Genomic DNA, 23,271 nt, shown 5'->3' with positions numbered 1-23,271 from the left:
CAAACTTACTTGGTCTCTAAGGTGCTACTGGAAGGATTTTTATTTATTTGTTTTGTTTTGACTACATCAGACCAACACGGCTACCTACCTGTCACAGAGATCAGTAATGATTAAAAATTAGAGTGTTGTTCCAAAGCCTAATTTGGGGGCCAAGGTGGAGAATGGCAAATGGGGCCTGTCTGTATGTACATATGTTTGTTTGTTTTTTAAAAAAATCAGTTTTAAAATAATATAGCCACTTGGATATTTTAATGAAACCTTATTGAGTGCTGTTCTTAAATCCTGAAACTTTGATGTATTTAGTTTCTTAGAAATCCTGAGTTTCCCATTTTAAGAAGATTTGAAATATGTCTTAAGTCCAAAATCCAGAAGGAGCAAAGAAATGAAATCCATGTGTTTAGTACACTCACATGAATAGTCCACCCCCCAATAGTGCTATGATTCCCATGATTTTCAGAACTCCCTTGAAATTGTTAGCACTAAAAACTTACTTTAGTTTCATCCACAAAACTTCATTCAGTCTTTAGGCCAAGCAATGACTAAGGCTAAGTAAGCTAGCCAAATTCCCACATGGGTAATCCTATTGTGTATTTGTCTCTGCTGCTTCAGATGTAATTGGTTTATCAGGGTAAATTTATGAAGAGCCATAGGAAAAAATCATACATTTTAAAGTCCCACAAAAATAGGTAAAATATAAAACCTATTCACCTTCACTGCCTTAACTAGCAAGCAACAGTTGTCATTGCCATATTATCATTTACTTATTTTTTAAAAAATCCAAAAAGCATGTGGGAATATTGGTGGAGGAAGACTACTGCTTACTTCCTAATCAGAACTGTTGTCTTTCCTCAGCTCCTTGCAGAGCACCAGCCAGGTATTTTGCCAGTTATATCTGTATTTCATTCCAATACACAGGAAATATCATAGAATCACTGAGGTCTCCCAACCCAGGAAAATAACATTAATGACATTATAAGGATTCTTACTGTTTTAGCTCCCACACATACCTGGGCAGCTTTCCATGCTCTCAGCTGTGAAAAGTCATGGAGAATTTTGTATAAGTTGGAAAATCCATTACAGCTCTGACAAACATGCATCCTTAGCTATGGTATTAATCTTTAGATCCCCACTCCAGATGGTTGGGTTGGATTTACTATGTAATAGCTCTTTGTTCTTCAAGACTGAAGCAACATTTGTATATCTCTTCAACATACTGGCCTTGGGAACTCATATTCATGATATTTTAGGTGAGAGTCTGTCATTTCTTTGTTGTACACATAAATAAGGCAGAGATAACTGTTTGCAAAACCTCCTGTAGCCATCTTGGGTTGTTCCTCCTTCGCAAGTCCCAATTATTCTCAGTAATTTTGCTAAAATGAAGAACCTTGGTGGTGGTGGTGAGAATATTTCAATCACCTTTAATGCCCTGTTCGGTACAGCTAAGGGAATGGAGGAGACAATATGATTTTTGAGCCACCTGTCCTGACACACCTAGGAGACAAAAGAGCCATTGGCAGAGTTTAGAACAGCCTTGGGGCTGCTGCAAGTCATATTCGTTGCAACAAACTGTTAGAGACTGCTACATCACTAGTCAAAGATCAAACAAAGTACAGTACTTTGTGCTGCAACGAACGCTTTTTCTGCTGCTACACTTCCTCTCCCATGGATCAGGGAGGAGCCAACACCGCTCAAGCAATTCCAGGCTGTAAATGAAACCCATGCCCTGATTATGAACTGCTTTCAGTTCAGTAATCAACATGCTACTTTGGCACAGGTCCAGGTCCAAATTACCTGGCAAAGGGATGAGAGGTCCCTCTGCAGTGCCTCTAGAGGCTTAATGCCAGAGAGCCTATGGTTTATTGTCTATAAGACACTGTGCATAGGCTTCAGAGTCTTGACTTTCCCCCAAATGCAAGTGTTTTGTTTTTATAAACATTCTTTCTTTAGAAATGTATATGCTTTAAAACCATTAAAGGCCTCTTTTTTGTTCTTTTACCTTTCTTGTTTCTCCATCTCTCTTAACACAATATACTGTATAGATACTGCTGGGAAGAACCTGTACATTTGGAATAATGCCTTGGTTGAATTAAAAAAAATTAATTGATTAGTAGCTTGTTTGGCCCATTGTTGCTGCTGTTAATAATGTGGCAGATATAGAGCGGGCCTAAGAGAAGGCTGGGAAGATTCAGATTAAAACCTCTGCTTAGCCATAAAGCTTATGCTGACCTTGAGCCAGTCAGTATTATTCATGTTTCCTAGCTCACAACACATAATGAGGTTAGGACATGGTTGCAGAGAGAAAAACATGCAGGCCCTCCTGCTCGGAGAAAGGACAGGATAAAAATGCAATACATTTATTATTGTTAATTATAAGAAAGATACCCAAAAAATAAACTGGCAGGAGAGGGATGGAAAAATTGGTTTCTATGCCAGACACAGAAGAAGGCATAGCATCTCTGTCTCTCCTCTGCAGTACCTGAATGCACCTCACCTGCATGCAGTTCCTTGTCACCTATGGTTACCAAGCTAGTGATTAAATACAAGGCTGTACTAAACGCTTGCATGCACAATTATTCGGTTAATAAAATTTGAGGGCTGGATTCTGACAAAGGCTACATTCCTAACTCACCTAGGTATAAGCGCCACTGAATTCAATATGACTTACTTCTGAGTAGACATAGGTGGAATCTACACACATATAAAAAACGGTGTGGAAATGCAAAAACCTTTTGAAAAATACATTGCATTTGGCATTGCTCACTGTCACCATCTAGTGTCACATTTGTATATTGCACTTTACAGCACATTTAAAACGTTTTATTTGCAGCTGTGTAGCTGAGTCAGTTAGGAATGTGCTGTAAGTTAGTCAGACTTAAGTCACATTGAAATCAGGATGAAAAGTTAACCACAACTAAGTTGATTTTAGTGGGAACTAGGTGCAACCAACTTAGTCTAGATGCAGCCCTCATAGCTGCCAAGTTATCCCTTTTTTACAGGGATTTTCCCTTATGCTGAATAGGCTTCCTCGCGAGAAAAGCAAAAACTTGGCAGCTATGGCAGCCCTGAGAATATTACCTTATGTTACATCCTGCCTTTATGCCAAAAAGAAAAGGTAGAGTGGTTATGAAGAGATGTCTCTTTCCATACTATTAGAACTCAGGCTCATTCAATGAAATGAATCCTGAAGAGCTGTATCTTCAGGATGAACCAGAGGAGGTGATATTTCAAGGTGTTCATGGTTAACATGAAATTCACTGCCACCAGATGTGACAATGCCCACTATCTTAGGATGGCTGGATAACAGTTTTTATAAAGCACACCAAATGCTAGGTGCTGCATAGAAAGTAAGTGAAATTGTACTAATGTTTTCTGTAGGCTTACAGACTATGAAGTAGACCAACTGCAAGGGTGGGAAAGAGGGGGCAAAGTGCTTGAAATGAAATTTATTCCAAGCCCAATGCATTTGGAACAAATCCTTATTTGGGGACACCTGGAGTTTTTCCTCTCGATGACCACGCTGTCTAAAAAGGGTAGATCGTGGGAAAGCAGTGGGTTGGGAAAGGAAGGAAAATAGGTTTTACAAAGGTTTTTATTAGTGATAGCTAAGCGGCACTTGCTGACTTTGAACACTTCTCCCCTTGAATACCAGATGCTAGGGAGGGCTGTTACCTTCATGCATGAGGTTTAGGCTTCCCAGAGGCACCCGGCTGCCCACTGGTATATACAGCATACTGAAGGAGATGGGCCCTTGATGACTGTCTGATCTAAAAAGGCCCTTCTGGTGTTCTTATAAAAATAGTTTCACGCCAGAGCTTTAATGCTAAGTGAATGTCTTCCACAGCCCAGGTGAAAGGAGAAAATATTATTAGCCATATTTCCCAACTTAAAATACAGGGCTGGGGTGAGGTGAGGTGAGTACCGTAAATATTTAGCAACGAACATAATAATTTCATACTACAATTTGTATGTATTTAATGTATTTTACCCAGGAATTCTTAAGAACTTCTAGCCCACCATAAGACAAATTATTTAAGCACTATTGTCGGCTGTTTAGAAAACAACAACACCCCTGTCTAGTTTTCCTGCTTGCCTTGAACAGCAGCTTGATTTGCAAGTGAAGCATTTCACAGCATGGACATTTCACCTGCTAATTGCTTTATCTGCAGCTACAGGGATGACTTCAAATGTTACCCAAAGCAGTAGAGTGCAGTGTCAGATATCAAATACATTATTTGGTATCTTTTGTTGCAGCAACTCCACTTCATCTAACAGTTTGCAAAACTTTGAGTTCCATGGAACTCTTTGCAGGCAGAATGGAAAAGCAAATCTTTCCCAACCAATTCCACCACTACCACCCAAAAAAATTAATTACGAATTTTGATGTCTCCAGTTATTCCAGATAGATAACATGTGCTGCTGCTTCTCCTCCATATATATATATATATATATATATATATATATAATCTAGAGAAAAGATATCTCTAGGATAGGAGCAGGAAGGTTAAAGGGCAGTTCACTAACACAGTATGTATTGAGAGCCGCCAATTTGGACTGCTTTAAAAGAGGATTATAAATTCATAGAATATAAGGCTGCCAATGGATACTAGGCACAATGGCTATTTTCTGCCTCCAGCATTGAAGGCAGCACACCTCTGTATATCAGTTCCCGGGAATCACAACTGGGAAGAGTGCAGTTGTACTCAGGCCCTGCTTATGGACTTCCTAGAGGCATCTGGTCGGCCACTGTAAGAGCAGGATCCTGGACTAGATGGGCCTTTGCTTTGTTCCTGTAAGATTCTTCTTATGTCCTTTAAGCACACAGTCTCTTAATGAATTGCCAAGTGAGTCTGCATAACGTGTAATAGATGAACAACTTCCTTTCTGCTGCAGGAAAATACAGCTATTAACACTGCAATCCTGTTTGAGTATCTGGGAGTAAACCCAATTGAAATGCATACATGATCTCATTGTAAGCCATCAATAAATCTCCTTTATTGGCATAGAAAGAGTGTGCCGTATACATGGGTCAGAACACAACACAGGTAATGACATGCATTAGAGAGTCAGGAGAAATTTTGAAGCCCTGAAGAACTAAATAAAGATGTGAAAAAAGAGTTCCCTTTCTTTTTATAGAAGCACTTAAAAGTTATCTTCTGATTCAACAAAATTTAAATAAAATATGAAATATATACCTCTTTGCGCTGTACTCCTGTTAACAGCTGGCATTGAAATTTCCTGGCATGCAGTCTTTTGTCTGGAATTCACAATAGCTTGTCCTTTTCATGACTATTGGGATTTGTCAAGCATATGTTCTTCCGTTTAGAGAATCCACCTAACGTATGTACTCATTACCACGACAGGAGTCCTCTCTTAAAGACATAATGCTAATAATAAGTCTCCCCAGTTATACATAAACTAAAAACAGTGGGCAATATAAAGCCAGCTGTGAGCTATACAGTGGATGTTGCTGGAGCCTTATAGATGTGAAAACTTGTTTTTAGTTAGGGCTCAAGTCTCAGTACATGCATACATAATTTTGTTTGTATACCACCTTTCCGCAGTTCAAACTTTGCTCAAGGCAACTTACGACATTAAAAATAATAATCACATAATTACAAACATAACAAAAGTAGTCATAAACAATAAAACACCCAAAGTACACAACCAAATCAAACAATTTCCACGTTAATCCTAATAAGATATAAAGATGCAAAAGAGTCAAGGAGTCTGTTCAGCAGCCTCAGCTTTTGCAGCTGGAATCAGATAGGGCCCTGCCCCCGCCCCGCCCAAGCCAGGTGGGAAAGGGAGTAGTTCTTCTAGGACTCACAGTCAAGGTGGTAAAACTCAGCCAGTAAAACAAAGTCTCTCTGAAACCATTGGTATAAGTTCCTGACAGCCTCTAGGAGTGACAGATGAGAGCTAAGTGCAGGGTGAGAACCACAGGTGGACAAACTACCCCAGAAGGAACACAACCTGTCATCCACCAGAGGTAGTACCCCTCCCCTTACACCAGGGGTCAGCAACCCTTTTAAGCCGTTGGCCGGTCCACCGTCCCTCAGACCATGTGGTGGGCCAGCATATATATTTGGGGGGGGGGGGGTGAATGAACAAATTTCTATGCCCCACAAATAACCCAGAGATGCATTTAAAATAAAAGGACACATTCTACTCATGTAAAAACACGCTGATTCCTGGACCGTCCACAGGCCGGGTTGAGAAGGCGATTGGGCCACATCCACCCCCGGGCCTTAGGTTGCCTACCCCTGCCTTGCACCCTTGTATGCCTCTTTCCAGCAACTCCTGCAGCCAAGCTGGTGCCAAATGTCTTGCTCTGCTTTCCTTTGGACCACATCAGTGAGACTGATCTTGTCGACTGGACAGCCCAGGAGCTCCAGACACGGCGCCCTGGTTTGTACCCCAGAGATGTCACTTCAGTGCTGCTAATGCAGTGATTTGACTCCACTGGCACTCCATTGTCCCTTGAGAAAGACGGATGCCAAGACAATCCCATATTAATAAAAGTGGGGAGATTTAACCAGTGGTAGAGTATCAGGAATGGATAGGAAGATGCCTTGTTGATATAATGCAGCATCAGTCATTTAGCCCTGGACATAGCTGTTTTCTGCAAAACTTTGTGTTGCTGTTGTTGTTGGTGATGTCTTACACATCTTGAACCCGGAGATTAATAGGTACATTTGGAATGAACTCTCAGAGAGCACTTGCATGTGAGCTGTAATTATGCAAAATGTTATGTGAGCATAACACTTATAGAGCTCCTTCAATTTTGTTGGAATGAACCTATGTCTATTTAAGTGAAAGGGTAATATGTTCTGTTTTCACATGCCAACACATGCCTTTATCTTCATCTGTACTTCCTATGCACCAGTATTTCTATGATAGTGAATATTAATGGGGGAAAATGTCACAGTGAGATGTCGAGCTGCTTCCATCACACCACAAGGTGTACACCTGAAGAAGAAAAGAAAGTTGCAGTTTGCTCCCACTCAAAGGAGTGAAAACAGTATTTGAAATAGTAACAAAGATTACTTCTGGTGAAGAGTAATTTTTAGAATATTGTTATTTGCATTTTTTGAAAGTGGTATTCATTCTAGTAATCAAATACAGTTGGCTAATGTTTTCTTTTTGATGCTCAGATGCTGTGACTAATCCTTCTAATAATGACATGAAAGAACATGATGTGCGGGTTATGAAATCAGTGTGCTTTTTAAGTTAGATAGTGTGAACTTCAGCAGCCATGCAATGCTTCTGCCAGTATGGATAAATCAAGCATTTGCTCATAATCTTCCACTTGTATTGCTTCTGTAGTGGAAAACTGCATTTTTATTACATTGTATAGTATTATCTCAATCTGCAAATGGCTTTGGAACGCAAATCTCAAATCCCATAGCATAGCTTATTGGGATAGATTTGCAGAATGCAGGTATAAAATTTTCAGTCAAAGTAATTGTGTATCAGAGAAGGATTAGACCAGAAACCTTTGGGGAAAATTACTGATCAAGATCTGCCTGAACATGAGAGTAGAATGGTAGCAGATGATGGAATGGAGAGTCTCTGGAGGAGTGAAACAGACAAACAATGGAGTTGTGATGCTGGAGAAGTGGAATGAAACCACGGACAGAGACATTAAAAACATATTGAGATGGCAGAGGCAGAGCTGAGAGAGAGGATCCTGTGTACAAGTTGAATTCAGAGTGAATTCAGAGGAAAAAGTCATCAAGCTTCTGGCAATTCTTCTGGAAAAAGAGTGGAAGAAGCGTGAAAGGAACTTTATAAATTATGATGGAAAATCATGGCCAACAAGAAATGGGATGGGAAGTTATGGAACTGGGTTTGAATGAATAACATCTAGCAATAATAACAACTGGAGGGCCCCTTTAGACTTTTTGTATGGAAAGGAAAATGAATGGACTTGAGATGCCTGGGGTTGAAGATTGGAAAAAGACCACCTAGGAGATTGAAGAATAGCTGAATGTTACCTTGGAATACAGCTGGGATACTATTCTGGAGTGAACACTCTGAATATAAATATATAATTGATAGTTGGAGAATCAGAAGTCCTCTTTAATTTTTTCTCTCTTTTTATTTCTTGTGATTTTAGTTCTTGTGTTTTCTTTTTCTCTTCTTTTATCCACTTTACATTTGCTTGTGTTTGGCTTTGTTTTTTGAGGTCATCTACCTTGGATTAATGAGGGTACACACAGGAAGGTGATGGATGGGAGGTGGAAGCATAGCTGCCAAGTTTTCCCTTTTCTCGCGAGGAAGCCTATTCAGCATAAGGGAAAATCCCTTTAAAAAGGGATAACTTGGCAGCTATGGGTGGAAGACCCTGTGTGAGAGGCAGGGAAGAGGAGGAGGAGGAGGAGGAGGAGGAGGAGGAGGAGGAGGAGGAGGAGGAGGAGGAGGAAGAGGAGTTTGGATTTGATATCCCGCTTTATCCCTACCCTAAGGAGTCTCAAAGCGGCTAACATTCTCCTTTCCCTTCCTCCCCCACAACAAACACCCTGTGGGGTGAGTGGGGCTGAGAGACTTCAAAGAAGTGTGACTAGCCCAAGGTCACCCAGCAGCTGCATGTGGCGGAGCGGAGACGCAAGCCCAGTTCACCAGATTACGAGTCTACCACTCTTAACCACTACACCACACTTTTCCAAGATGGGAGACTGGTGAAGGAAAACTCCCCCTGGTGAGAGCTGGGAGGGTCCATTTCCTTTTATGTGAGACAAGGGTTAAGATCTTTTTTGTTGATTTCTTTTTTATTATTATTTAGATTAATCTGTTTTTTATTGTATCGTATGCTGAAAAGTTTCAATAAAAATATTTTTTTCAAAAAAAAGGCATTGAGGGGTTGTTGTTTTTTAAACAGTTTTACCAAATAGAAATTGTTGGTGAAAGGGGGGGAAATAGATATAAAATAAGAATTCCTGGATGCCAATAATTCTAATTTTATACCTGTTTTTTTCATTGCCACCAACGTATGGCAGAGAATGGTTGTCCCACAGAAACAGCAGAGATGGGTGCAACACAGAAGCTAATAACAAAAAGCTAACACAGCAAAATCATCCCCAACTCCCTTCTTGCTGTACTCAAACCTTATTTTAAACTGCCACTTCCCCCTCCCCTCAGTTGTTGTTGTTGTTGTTGTTTAGTCATTTAGTCATGTCCGACTCTTCGTGACCCCATGGACCAGAGCACGCCAGGCACTCCTGTCTTCCACTGCCTCCCGCAGCTTGGTCAAACTCATGTTCGTAGCTTCGAGAACACTGTCCAACCATCTTGTCCTCTGTCGTCCCCTTCTTCTAGTGCCCTCAATCTTTCCCAGCATCAGGGTCTTTTCCAAGGATTCTTCTCTTCTCATGAGGTAGCCAAAGTAGTGGAGCCTCAACTTCACGATCTGTCCTTCCAGTGAGCACTTAGGGCTGATTCCCTCCAGAATGGATAGGTTTGATCTTCTTGCAGTCCATGGGACTCTCAAGAGTCTCTTCCAGCACCATAATTCAAAAGCATCAATTCTTCGGCGATCAGCCTTCTTTATGGTCCAGCTCTCACTTCCATACATCACTACTGGGAAAACCATAACTTTAACTACACGGACCTTTGTCGGCAAGGTGATGCCTCTGCTTTTTAAGATGCTGTCTATGTTTGTCATTGCTTTTCTCCCAAGAAGCAGGCGTCTTTTAATTTCATGACTGCTGTCACCATCTGCAGTGATCATGGAACCGAAGAAAGTAAAATCTCTCACTGCCTCCATTTCTTCCCCTTCAATTTGCCAGGAGGTGATGGGACCAGTGGCCATGATCTTAGTTTTTTTGATGTTGAGCTTCAGGCCATATTTTGCGCTCTCCTCTTTCACCCTCATTAAAAGGTTCTTTAATTCCTCCTCACTTTCTGCCATCAAGGTTGTGTCATCTGCATATCTGAGGTTGTTGATATTTCTTCCGGCAATCTTAATTCCGGCTTGGGATTCTTCCAGTCCAGCCTTTCGCATGATGAATTCTGCATATAAGTTAAATAAGCAGGGAGACAATATACAGCCTTGTCGTACTCCTTTCCCAATTTTGAGCCAATCAGTTGTCCCCTCAGTTACCCCCTGCTTACTCTACTCAAACCTATGTCAATGTTTTAAACAGCCACTTTTCTCCTCGCAGTATTTTTACAACCCTGCTCAAACCTCTGTTGTTGTTTAAAACAGCCGTTTCCTCTCAGTGATCCTCCACCCCAGCTTTACTTAAACTTCTGCCATTGTTTAAAAGAGCCATTTCACCCTTTTAGTGTCCCTCCCTTCTTAGTGTACTCAAATACCTCCTTCTTGCATTCCTCAGCTGCCTCATGTTTTTAAAGATAAAACATGCAGAGCCCTCAAATATTCCATTGTGTGAAGGTACTTTACTCAAATCTTCTGTCGCCTAAAACCATCATTTTCCTCTCAGTTCTTTCCATTCCTACTTTACTCAAACCTCTGCCATTGTTTTACACCACCACTTTCCTCCTCTCAGGGTCCTTCCCTTCCCCTCATGCCATGACAGCCACTGCTGTTGTGCAACCTGCCTTCTCCTTTAGCTCTCCTACCCAACCCTGATTTTATGCAAATCCAGGATTGTATTGCAGCACTACAAATCCTTCAATGAGGGCTGCACAATGACAGCCTTATATTTTTATGTATATAGGTGGCGCTGTGGGTTAAACCACAGAGCCTAGGGCTTGCTGATCAGAAGGTCGGCGGTTCGAATCCCTGCAACGGGGTGAGCTCCCGTTGCTCAGTCCCAGCTCCTGCCCACCTAGCAGTTCGAAAGCACATCAAAGTGCAAGTAGATAAATAGGGACCGCTCCGGTGGGAAGGTAAACGGCGTTTTCGTGCGCTGCTCTGGTTCGCCGTGCTCGTCATGCTGGCCACATGACCCGGAAGCTGCCTGCGGACAAACACCGGCTCCCTCGGCCTATAGAGCGAGATGAGCGCCGGAACCCCAGAGTCGGACATGACTGGACCTGATGGTCAGGGGCCCCTTTACCTTTTTACATAGGAAGAAATGTAGCCAAATCTCTGTTTCCCACATGGTTGCTCCTGGAACATCTTATACCCAAATAATCCCAAATGTGTCTTTTGGGTTGTTGTTTTTTAACTATGTCTTCCAATAGCTGAATGATCACTAATGAAGTTGTTTTCCTTTTGCACATGAATGCACATTCCATTTTGCGTCACTGGGAGTTAGCTACGTGAATCAAAGGAGAATTAGACCTCTGACGATTAAGCACTCAATTATGACAGCATTGTGGCATCTGGAGGTGTGCTTTGTACCTACTGCATTTCAAAGAAGCAAAAGACTAGTTGTGCTGATTTACATTCATAATCTCTTCAAAGACTCCTCTCAGCTAATTGGGGAAACAAATATTCTTTTCCACTTTCCTTTGGAAGGGGCTGTAGCTCAGTGGCAGACCACATGGTTTCCAGCATCTCCAAGCTGCAAGTCAGCGGTAACAAAACGGGGCTAAATCAAGGGCCAGGAACCTGTGAAGTTCTAGATGTTGTTGGACTTCAACTCCCCTCAGCCCCAGCAAGCATGGCCAATGGTCAAAGATGATGTCTGGAGGACCACAAGTTCCCCACCCCTGGGCTAGATGGACACTGACTCTGTGTCAAACAGCTTCCTATGTTCCTAAGCCCATTTCCATGAATTGACACCCTAATTTCTCAGGCCAGTGTACACTGTACACCTATGCAGCTACCCAAGCCCAATACTATGGCACAATTCAAGAGATGACAGCCATACTTGAAACCAGGAATGGGCAAACTTTTTCAGACCAAGGGCCATTTTCCCTCTTGGGAAACCTTCCAGGGGCCACATGCTGGGGTGGGGGGTGGGCAGAGCCAGAGACAAAAGTACCCGTAGGCGGAGCTGTAAATGTAAATTTTATCTTTGTACAGTAGCTTATCCACACTTTTTCTCTATTCTTCATCAAGGCAAGCAAAAGGTATTATCAAATTATCCACGCAAAAAATATACTCAAGTGAGGAGTGTGGTCTGGGTGGCGGTGTGGGGAGAGTCCCGGTGCCTAGGTAGAGAGGCTTAGAGAACTGCATTTGGCCCAGGTTCGCTACTCCAGTGGAAACAGTATGGAAATCCAGGTTTGTGCTTCTCATGTACTAATTTGTTTTTCTGCAACCACAGGGAATCCTGAATCACAGCCTTGATTTGTACAGGGATGCCGTGTTTTACCCTAAGTTGGTGGTAGCAGGCAGTATTAAATCAGCTTACACCATCTGTTGCCAGCCATTATTCTTCCTCCCAGGCCACCCAGCAGACAGGCTAGGCATTTCCATGATTAGCAATCAGGCTGTGCCAGTGATAGCAGTGTGTCCCTGGCCAGAGGAAGCCAAATTAATGTAAACTGAAATCAAGATGACCAAAGCCTGTTTTCTACCTGTTTCTGTGTGCTTTTACCATTTCTGTCCTACCCTTCTCTTTACCCTCTGTTGCAGGCACACCCAGCTTGGAAGTTTTATAACAGTGTCTAAGGTGCTACATTCATTAAATGAAAAGAATGAACAAAGAATGGAAAATTCAAATCACATTATAATGTGAATGTGAAAAGCATAGTTGTGCTGATTTGCAGCCCACTAACCAAGCAGAGGGACGCGGGTGGTGCTGTGGGTTAAACCTCAGAGCCTAGGGCTTGCCGATCAGAAGGTCGGTGGTTCGCATGCCCGCAATGGGGTGAGCTCCCGTTGCTCGGTCCCAGCTCCTGCCCACCTAGCAGTTCGAAAGCACGTCAAAGTGCAAGTAGATAAATAGGTACTGCTCCAGCAGGAAGGTAAACAGTGTTTCTGTGCGCTGCTCTGGTTCGCCAGAAGCAGCTTTGTCATGCTGGCCACATGACCCGGAAGCAAGTAGCTTTTTGATCAGTGAAAAAAATACTGATGGCATGTTCAAATGACTATCTGTGCTGCGGTCTCTACTTAAATTCAGCAGTACTTTGGTTCTCGAGCTTAATCCATTCCGGGAGTCCGCTCAAAACCAAGGTGCTGCTTCCGATTGGCTGCAGGGGCTTCCTGCACTCAAGCAGAAGCCGTGGAAGCCGTGTTGGACTTCTGGCTTCCGTAAAATGTTCACAAACCGGAACACTTACTTCTCGGTTTGCGGCACTGGGGAGCCAATTTGTTCGATAACTAAGCCATTCGGGAACCAAGGTACCACTGTAATTGCTTTCGAGTGACTGCCGATGTGTGGAGAGGTATTTGTCTGAAATGGCCTTGTAGTGATGTGTATCTTACCATGCTCTTGCAAACCCATATTTTCTGTAACCTAAATAAACTATTTTGTACCATAACTGAGCTTTTTACATTATTTAAGTTTCTCTCTCTTTATATTTCAGGGCAACAGCTACTCACAGGGGCCAAGTTATATTCAAGGATGCCTTAGCCCAACAGTTGTGTGAACAAGGAGGTAAGAGTTATTTTCATTTAAAATCTTGCTCTTCCATATTCATTTGTAGTTGTAGACAATATTAGTACTTGAGGAGATGCATAGCTGATTGTTAGACATAAAAGATGCAAAATTATTAAGAATGTGATTGTGTTGTTCTTCCATACTGAAGGATCAGATTTCAGGCTTTGTTCCCATATGCTTGGTAAAACACAAGCTGTTTGTTGAGCTTCTTGGTTGAAAAGACCTGCCAGGACCTCCCCACCCTGCTCAAGAGTCCATCTAACACTAAGATGAGCAGATGCAAATGACTTGTGATTTGCATAATTGTGTAGAAGAGAGAATTTCAACAGATGCAGATTTTCTCACACCTGCATGACAAGCTCCATTAAGGCCCCACCTGCACTATATATTTAGGGCAGTATCACCACTTTAAACAGTCCTGGCTTCCCCCAAACGATTCTGGAACTGTAGTTTGTTGAGAGTGTTGAGAGTTGCTAGTGGGCTCCTCAGAATTCAGAGTTCCCTGGGGAGAGGGATTGATACATGAAATGACTGGATTAACTGTCTTATCTAGAACTCCATCGATATCATTCAAACAAGTTCTGTTCTGCCTCCCAGGTATCTGGGATGCATTCTAAATACCTGCATTGAACCACGAAGCATCAAGTCCAAGTTAGGCTGTAATCCTATACCTATGAGAAAGCCCCATGAACTCCTTTGGGCTTCCTTTTTAGTAGAGGTGTACAGGGAGTCAATCTTGGTTTTTCCCATTTAAATTTAGTTTATAGATTAGGAACAGATGAAAGGTATGTGGCAGCCTCAGGGACATTTCAAACACCACAAATACTTTATGATTTCTACCTTTCTCTTGGCGTTGTTCAAAATTAGACACAGATATATCATTGCGTGTTTCTTGGCATTTTCCATCAATCAATATAATCTTAAAAGGTTGTAAATTCTGCACTTTCATAAAATTCCTGCTCTTTGTATATTGCATAAAGTCTGCATTTTTAAAATTAATCCATAAAAGAATCTTCTGTTTTGTTAAGAGTAACACAAAAGCAAAGGGATATGTGCCACGCAGCGTGGCAATCCTCATGTATTTACAATCAGGATTGTGTGCAGGTTTCAAAGCACCAGTTAAAAGCAACTCCTAATTAGTTCACAACTATGATCCAAAGAACTACTCCAAGTGAACCCAAGATCTTAATACTATGCATATTCCTTATTGGGTGGGGGGAGGGTTCTGTAATATTTTGCTAAATATTCCAAAAATGTATGCAAAGGAAACATGAACAGAGGGAAGCATTGCTAAGAATGATTATATCTCTTCCTCTTTAATAAGCATTGATTTGTGCTATTTAGATTTAAATTTGAGCACTGAACAAACCAAACATGCCTCCCTTGGTGGGCTTTCTTGCCTTTTTAAAGCTGAAAAATGGAAGAGATGATGAAGAAAGGTAATCAGTGACCCGGAGTGTAAAGATATACATGTGGTGAGTTCCAGAGCCCCATGCACAGAGGCTTCCCATTCTTAGGTATGAAAGGAAATTATCCGCCTGCTCTGTGGGATATGGGAAGCACTCAGTGTGCACAGTGAGCGCTTCTTCTCATAGGCAAGAGAGAGAAAGTGCCCCTGCAGGCAATCATTCCAAGTCACTTGTTGACTCGTATGGGGAGACTTTGCAACCTGAGTTATGAATTCATACCACCAGAGCAGCTGCTCTGATTGTTGCCTCATTCCAGTGCCAGGAGTAAGTTGCCAGCTCCTCTTTCTCATTCCATTCTCTCATCTGTCCTTATCTTCTTGATATATTTTAGGTTGCCGATAAGCACATCACTGTGTATACAAGGACACAAACCATGCAACTAAAAACATGTATCAATAAATGTAACTTGTTTCTAAATTCACTTACAGCATTTCACCATTCTGCAATATTCCTTTAAGCGATCTTTTAAGAGCTACTGATTTCACCAGAACGCACTTCCAAGTCACATATGCTTGACAATGGAAGCTTGCTTCAGAATTCATAGAATTCCCATGAAAGAAAATTTGATTCTTTTTTTTGCCATATAATATTTTATTAGTTTTTTACAATACATAATCAAATTCAACACATTATTTTTCACATTTTATCCTTTTGGCTTTTTTAGAGCCTTGGCTTCCATCCACCCCTTCTAATGATTTTCTAACATTAATTCTGACATCTATACTTCACTTATCAATCACTGACTTAAACAGTGGTGCCTCGCTAGACGAATGCCCTGTAAGACGAATTTTTCGCTTAACGAATAGATTTTTCTAGCGGAGGTTGCCTTGCAAGACGAATTCATTTTGTGAAAAAATTGTCTAGTGAATCGCGGTTTCCCATAGGAATGCATTGAAATTCAATTAATGCGTTCCTATGGGCAAAAAATAAATAATTTTTTTTCAATGCATTCCTATGGGATTCGCTGGACGAATTTTTCGTTATACGAATTGACCCGTGGAACGAATTAAATTCGTCTAGCGAGGCACCACTGTATTATTATAACAAAACTTATCACTAAAAAGTATATTTCAATGACTTTTCTCTACTATAACTTACAAAGTTTCTTTCAGTCCTACCAACGTAGTACTTTGAATGCAACTGTCTTTCAAATAGTCTGTAAATTTAGTCCAATCTTTGATTAACTTCTGTTCCCGCTGTTCTCGGATTCTTCCCGTCATCTTATCCAAATCCGCATACTCCATCAATTTCACTGTCCATTCTTCTTTTGTCGGTAATTCTTCTTGTTTCCTTTTTTGTGCAATGAATATTCTTGCCGCAATATTTGCACAAAATTTTCCTTTTTTGTGCAATGAATATTCTTGCCGCAAAATTTGCACAAAATTTTGTGCAATGAATATTGGAAAAGTTTTATATCTTGCTTTTTGATTCCAGTACCAGTAATTCCTAAGTTCATTATATATCATATCCCAAAAGCCTTTCACTTTCTTACACTCCCACCACATATGATAAAATTTGATTCTTAGCCCATAAGATCCTCCTAAAGGTAAAGGGACCCCTGACCATTAGATCCAGTCATGACCAACTCTGGGATTGTGGTGTTCATTGGCCGAGGAAGCCGGCATACAGCTTCCAGGTCATGTGGCCAGCATGACAAAGCTGCTTCTGGCGAACCAGAGCAGCGCACGGAAACACTGTTTACCTTCCTGCTGGAGCAGTACCTATTTATCTACTTGCACTTTGACGTGCTTTCGAACTGCTAGATTGGCAGGAGCTGGGACTGAAAAATGGGAGCTCACCCCGTCGCGGGGATTCGAACCGCCGACCTTCTGATCGGCAAGCCCTAGGCTCTGTGGTTTAACCCACAGTGCCACCCGCGTCCCAAGATCCTCCTACAAGTTACCTCATTCTCCCTATTGGCTCAAGAGCTGAAGACTCTACCTGGGCAGTTATCTGCACCCAGGGAAAGACCTAGTGAGGGTGCATCAGATCTGTCTCCAAGCCCAGTAGGCAACTGCAGGAGGAAAAGGAAGGATATAGAGAAAATAACAACTCCTCACCCACAATAATACAACCATCAGACTTAACATGGACGCTGGTACCAGAGCCTGAAATAAACCCAGATGCCAACTTTGCTGCCACATACACCCGGGCAACACCATTACTGGCCCCAACAACATCAAACATACCATCTCAGGACTATTTAATTGCTCATCTTCTAATATTGTGTATGCCATCAAATGCCAGCAGTGCCCTTCAGCTCTCTATATTGGACAAACAGGCCAAACCCTACACCAAAGGATAAATGGACATAAATCTGACATCAGGAATCACAAGACAGAGAAACCAGTAGGAGAACACTTCAATCTCCCAGGACATTCTATACATGATCTCAAAGTAGCTGTCTTATCACAAAAGAATTTCAGAAATAGACTGGAAAGAGAAGTTGCTGAACTGCAACTTATTACCAAACTTAAAATAATGGAGAGACCTGGTCTGAATAGAGACATTGGATTCTTATCTCATTATACATGTTAAGCTACCTTTAGCCATCTCACCCCTTGCTTTTTCCTGTAACACCAATTGCAGTCGTTAACAGTCATCAACAGGTTTACCACACCTATCAGTCAATCACCCATTCATACCACCCTTCTGAGTAATACCCCTCCCCACCCTCTCACTATGTATAAGGGTCTGGTGACTTCTGTTTCAGTGTATCTGAAGAAGTGTGCATACACATGAAAGCTCATACCAATGACAAACTTAGTTGGTCTCTAAGGTGCTACTGGAAGGAATTTTTTTATTTTGTTTCGACTACGTCAGACCAACATGGCTACCTACCTGTAATCCAACTAAAGTTAGGGACTTTTTATCTCTGCTGATTTTAAGGAGTGTTAAACATCAGATCTCTCTCACTAAACTCTCTTATTTTACTTGTAAGCCACTTGGAGAGGTGTTTTAGGGTTTTGGTTTTTTTTTTCAATCAAGTGGCTTATAAATCTTCTAATTAAACAAATGGGTTTGAAAATGCCCCAACTTTGGCTAAATTGAAGCTCATAATAATAATTTTGGTTTGGTAAGATTCTAAACTTGAAAATACTTTGAAAAGTGCTACACTCTATTTTATATGATCCTCCAGGTGTTTGACATTTTTGGACCTTAATTACAATATGTGAAGGTCAAAACTTCACCCTAGTGCAATAAAATATAAATTGTAATAAAGAAATTATTCCGGGGGATATAAAAGTATGTTCATCACTCGTTTAATGGTAACTTCATAGTTCCTCTATAATTTCTCAGATGAAGGATTAGAATTTAAAATTAGCTTAAAGGTACTTGAGGCAAAGAATCCCTAATCTTTTTCAGACAGTCTAGAAATTTGGGAAATGAAATGCCCTTAACATTAATTTTTTATGGGTGAGAAGTTAAGAACTGTCTTTTGTTGGGCATTTAATACTTGCTTAACCTTACAAATAATTTATCTCAAAACCAAAAGGTAAGTAACTCATGCATGCTGAATTATTTCCCCACTCCTTATAAAATACATTTTTTGTTCCTATGAATCCTAATAAAAATGTCTGCAAAAATATTGCCAGCAGAACAAAAATCAGTGCAGGGCAATCAATACATTTCTGTGGAAAATGCTGGCAAGTATAAGGATGGCTGTGCCTAAACTCACATATTATTACAGTATTGGATGGCTCAAATAAAAGTTTTGGGGCTGGTTCACAAATGCAGCTGAGTGTATTTTATTAAAACTTTTACAAACTATTTTTCAGGGCAGTTGCCCCCACAAGGTAGTGTACAAAGTGATGTCAAAATAAGCATAACAAATATACAAATTGCAAAGTTAAAATCCACATTAAAACTCCTTAAAATAAGCAGCAAAACGTCATCAGGACATATTGATTAATAAAAGACAGATGGAAATAAACACACCTGAAAGAAATCATTAGGAACAAGGGCACATGTAGTGGTTTGGGGGTGGGGCATTCCATAAGTATAGACCTTGTTGCTAGAACCCATCAACCTAGCAATCCTCGTTGATGAACCAGAGAGCAATATCTGTGCTGTTATGGTCTACTGGAGACACAGGTTCAAACTCCCGCAGAGCTATGAAGCTCACTAGGTGAACTTGGACTAGTCACTACTACTTCCCAGGGCTGCTCTGAGATAAAATGGATATGAGGAAAGACATATACTCCCCCCACCCCTTAGAAAAAAAGTGTGTCCTCCTTGAAGAAAAGGTAGCCTAATAGAAATAGAAATAATAAATAAATATCACTTGATGTTGCAGTCATTCTACAATACACATGCATGTGCAAAAGCCAAATTTCTGTCCATCTGCCGGAAAATATTGGATTAGAAAACTTGAGAAATATTATTATTCATTAACAATTGACATATTCATAACTGGCCACAGGAAATAAGTATTATAGGAGTGCCCATTTTTGAATATGTACAAATGAAGCTTTATGCAAATGTGGACAGGAGCCAATTCTGCTGTTGGCACCTGTCTCTCTCAGGAGACAAAGGAATAGTGTGCCTTTGAGGTTAAAGTCAAACTGCTGGAGAGCTACAGTGACAGAGATTTGTGGTGGCTTTTAGTGCCTGGAGACATACAGTCAGGTCATATATCCACAGCAGTGACCAGAGAAGGAAAGACCACTGGGAGGAGCACAGAGAAAATAAATGCCATGGTGCATCTGCATCCGCACAATCGTATGCCTTCATCTGCCCCAGCTGCAACAAACCATGTCTCTCCTGTATCGGTCTCTACAGCCGGGCAACACATGTGATCAACCTCCTCCATTTAAGGAGCTATGTCATATTTAATGTGATCTTTGAAGGCTTTTATTTCCTTTAATATCGTTGTCCTTCATACCAAAAGTTTGTTACTTGAAGAACACTTTGGGGAAAACAAAAACAAGATGGCATTGTGGTGTTTGTTTAGCATGTGAGAAGAACAAGATACATATGATATGCAGCATTATAACATTTTAATCTTCTGCCTTGTTGAAATAGAATGGTGATTTCTTCTTCTTTTTTTGCAGCTCCAACAGAAGCTCCCTTGTATCCCCTTTTAGGTATGTCAGTAGAGTTACTATTGCTTTTTCCGATTGCCGTGTTATGTTATTATATTTGGATTTTTTTGCTTTGCTATAATGCAAAGCAATCATGAAACTGCAGCTTTGAAAAAGTTCAGATATAAATCAGACTTGAATGAGAAATGAATATACTTAGTTCTACTCTGCCCTCCCATTGCCATTTGCTTATTAGATTTCAAATTGTTGCATCCTAAATTTATAATATCTCAAATCTCTTGTCCTCAGGTGCACAGAACAAGCTCTGAGAAAGCAGGAAGGGAGATGTTACTGTATTTCTAGATTAATCCCAGATTAGACTGAAAATCATAACTGAATCTTTTCCAACTCATTTTGGATCCCCTAAATGCTTAGTAAAATAGCTGACAGATGAACCTAACAGATGTCTCTCTGTCTCTTATAAATATGTTTGAGCTCATTTGTTTATTACATTAGCCTTTTGCAGACATTAGTATTCTATCTCTGGCAGGGTGGGTGTGGGTGTGGGTGTGTCAGTTGGCGCCACCCCCGAGCATGTCGGATGTTCTCATATTAGATGTCACATCTGCATAGGGTCTGGGCATGTGGGCCTAAAATATGTGATCTGTATGATTCATTTTTGCAGCGTGGAGACCGCAAGGTACAGTATAAGAACACTGACACCCAAGGCAAGGATTTGGATAAACAATGCTTCAGTGCCAGCAGGGACAATCATAATCCCCTCTCACTTTTAGATAATATATAAATTTCATTGACCACCATAGATGTTAATATATGTGAAGAGTCCATGAGTATTAGAAACATAAAACAGGTATCAAGCACTTTGATAAATTACTTCACCAGTACTTGAGAAATTAGCGGTTGGACCAATGTTTCCCAAACTTGGGTCCCCAGCTGTTTTTGAACTACAATTCCCATCATCCCTGACCACTGGCCCTGCTAGCTAGGGATAATGGGAACTGTGGTCCAAAAACAGCTGGAGACCCAAGTTTGGGAAATACTGGGTTGGACACTGGCTCACAAGGTAGGAGGGAGATGAGTGGAGAACATGAGAATGAAACCACTACCAGCTAATTGGTCCTGAATTGTTTTTTAAAACAAGTGGAGGCTTTTGACATTACAGTGGTACATCTACTTATGAATAACTCTACTTATGAATAACTCTACTAACGAATGGAGCTCCGTCCACCATCTTGGATGCAGTTTAGATAGGATTTTTTCTACTTACGAATTTTTAGATAGGGTTGCTTCGACTTACAATTTTTTTCTCCCAATGCATTTCTATGGGATTCTACTTACAATTTTTTTTTACTTACGGATGTGCATTTGGAACGCATTAAATTCGTAAGTAGAGGTACCACTGTATTTATATCAGGCATAGGCAAATTCGGCCCTCCAGATGTTTTGGGACTACAACTCCCACCATGCCTAGCTAACAGGACCAGTGGTCAGGGATGATGGGAATTGTAGTCTCAAAAAATCTGGAGGGCCGAGTTTGCCTATGCCTGATTTATATTCTATGGGATATGTATTCCACATGTGACAGAAGTAGAAGTAGGAACATAGGAAACTGCCTTAGACCAAGTCACATGATTAGTTACTCTAGCTCAGCATATCCACAATGATTGGCCGTTGCTCTCCAGGGTTTCAGACAGAAGTCTTTCCTAGGTGTACCCGGAGCTGCCCAAGTACTGAAGCTTAGACCTTTTGAATGAAAATTGTGGTCCCTACCACTGTGCAGGAAGATCCAAAAAATTAAAGTGAAAGCAGGACATTTAGGGTGTCCTTCAACCAAATCATATTTTCAGAAAGATGAGCGAGAAAGAGATTTCATTGATTATCAAACTATGCTGGGGATTCTCTTCTGTGTTTCATTTTCAGCTGAAATGCACAGCGAAAGCATAATATTACGAGATGACTTTGATTCTTATCAGCTACAAGGACTGAATCCTGCTATGTGGTACGTTTTGCTTCATTTTTACATTTTTCTTGAAGAGCCACATATAGTATCATCTTTCCCCCACCCTATTTTTATTGTGACAACAGCCAACCCCCTTCCCCCAGCCCTCATGGTGGGAAGTAAAGAAGCAGCGTACTCAGGCCATGGATTTGATTAATTGTATTTCTGAGCTGCTTTCCATTCAAGTGATTCTCAAAGAGGCTTTAAAAAATAAGTATCAACAGCAGTAAACATAATAGAACATCATAGCTATGACACAAAACACCACAGTTACAATGCCTGGGTCAATAAAACGAATACATTATCATTAATAAATCAACAATAAAACAATTATAGGCAATTATAGTCTATAAAACTGCACTAACAAAACAGAGGCTAAAAACTAGTCTAAACATTATTATGTTCACCAGCACCTCATCCCATATTGTTGTTGTGTTGTCGTTTAGTCGTGTCCTACTCTTCGTGACCCCCATGGACCAGAGCACCCCATATACTACCTCGATAATAATTCACCCTGCTTTGTCTATTAAAAGAAGCACCCAGCATGCAAGTGAATTCTGATCCAATAAAAAGACAAACAGAACTGTCGGTTCCCCTCTGTCTCAAAAGACTGTTGGACCCCCTGTTAGTCTCATCTGCTCAATCTGCTGGAGCATGTCTGACCTAGGGTTTGAGACTCAATGGCTGCCCTCACCTGGTTTAGCCAGTCGAAGCTGTTTCCCAGGGTGTGGCCACTGTCACATGCTGACAGCTGCTAGAAGCCACAGGTGAGTGCTGAGTGCAGAGTGGAAGACCAAAGGTGGATTTACTACTGCAGAAGAAGCATGAAATGCCCCCCCCCCCGGCACACCATACACCCCATAAACAGAGCGATACTATAGCAAACTCATAGATGTCTCATAGATGTGTGTTTGTGGAAAGCAGTCCAACTTCTACCCAGGCTGTCATCCCCCAAACTCAAGCTTTCACCAAGAAATTTGAATAAACTCCGCACAACTTCCCTTGGGAATCCTCACTCCCACTGGAGAGCACCACTTTTCAGCTCCCATAAAAGATAGCAATACAGACAAATAGATGTATGAGATGTTCAGCAGTTGGCAGCAGATACACCCTAACACTCTTCCCAGTGCTTCTGCTCTAGAAGAGCTGCAAGAGAATCGGGTTAGCAGATAGTCTCAGTTCCCTCTCCCCCATCCCCATGCTCATACGGCTTGGTTTGACAGTCAATGTCTTATCCTTCTCATGCTCCATTAGCATCTTCTCTGCCATCGTCTCCTTTCTTCAGCTGCTCACACTTG

At 41.2% G+C, this 23,271-nt stretch overlaps 1 protein-coding gene across 3 annotated transcripts in view; it reads left to right on the top strand.

The window, feature by feature from the left end:
* The window catches only part of RELN (reelin), a 293,927-nt gene that overhangs the window by 99,488 nt on the left and 171,168 nt on the right, over positions 1-23,271 (top strand). For all 3 annotated transcript variants that reach the window (XM_035127392.3, XM_035127390.3, XM_088652142.1), the window contains exons 4-6: positions 13,387-13,457; positions 19,984-20,016; positions 21,895-21,973. In XM_035127392.3, coding sequence (XP_034983283.3) covers positions 13,387-13,457; positions 19,984-20,016; positions 21,895-21,973 — 183 coding nt within the window. The remainder of the gene's footprint in view (positions 1-13,386; positions 13,458-19,983; positions 20,017-21,894; positions 21,974-23,271) is intronic.

Source organism: Zootoca vivipara, chromosome 9 (genome assembly GCF_965207765.1).
Source record: "Zootoca vivipara chromosome 9, rZooViv2.hap1.1, whole genome shotgun sequence".
NCBI classification, from domain to species: Eukaryota; Metazoa; Chordata; class Lepidosauria; order Squamata; family Lacertidae; genus Zootoca; species Zootoca vivipara.
This window is presented reverse-complemented; position numbering and strand designations above follow the sequence as displayed.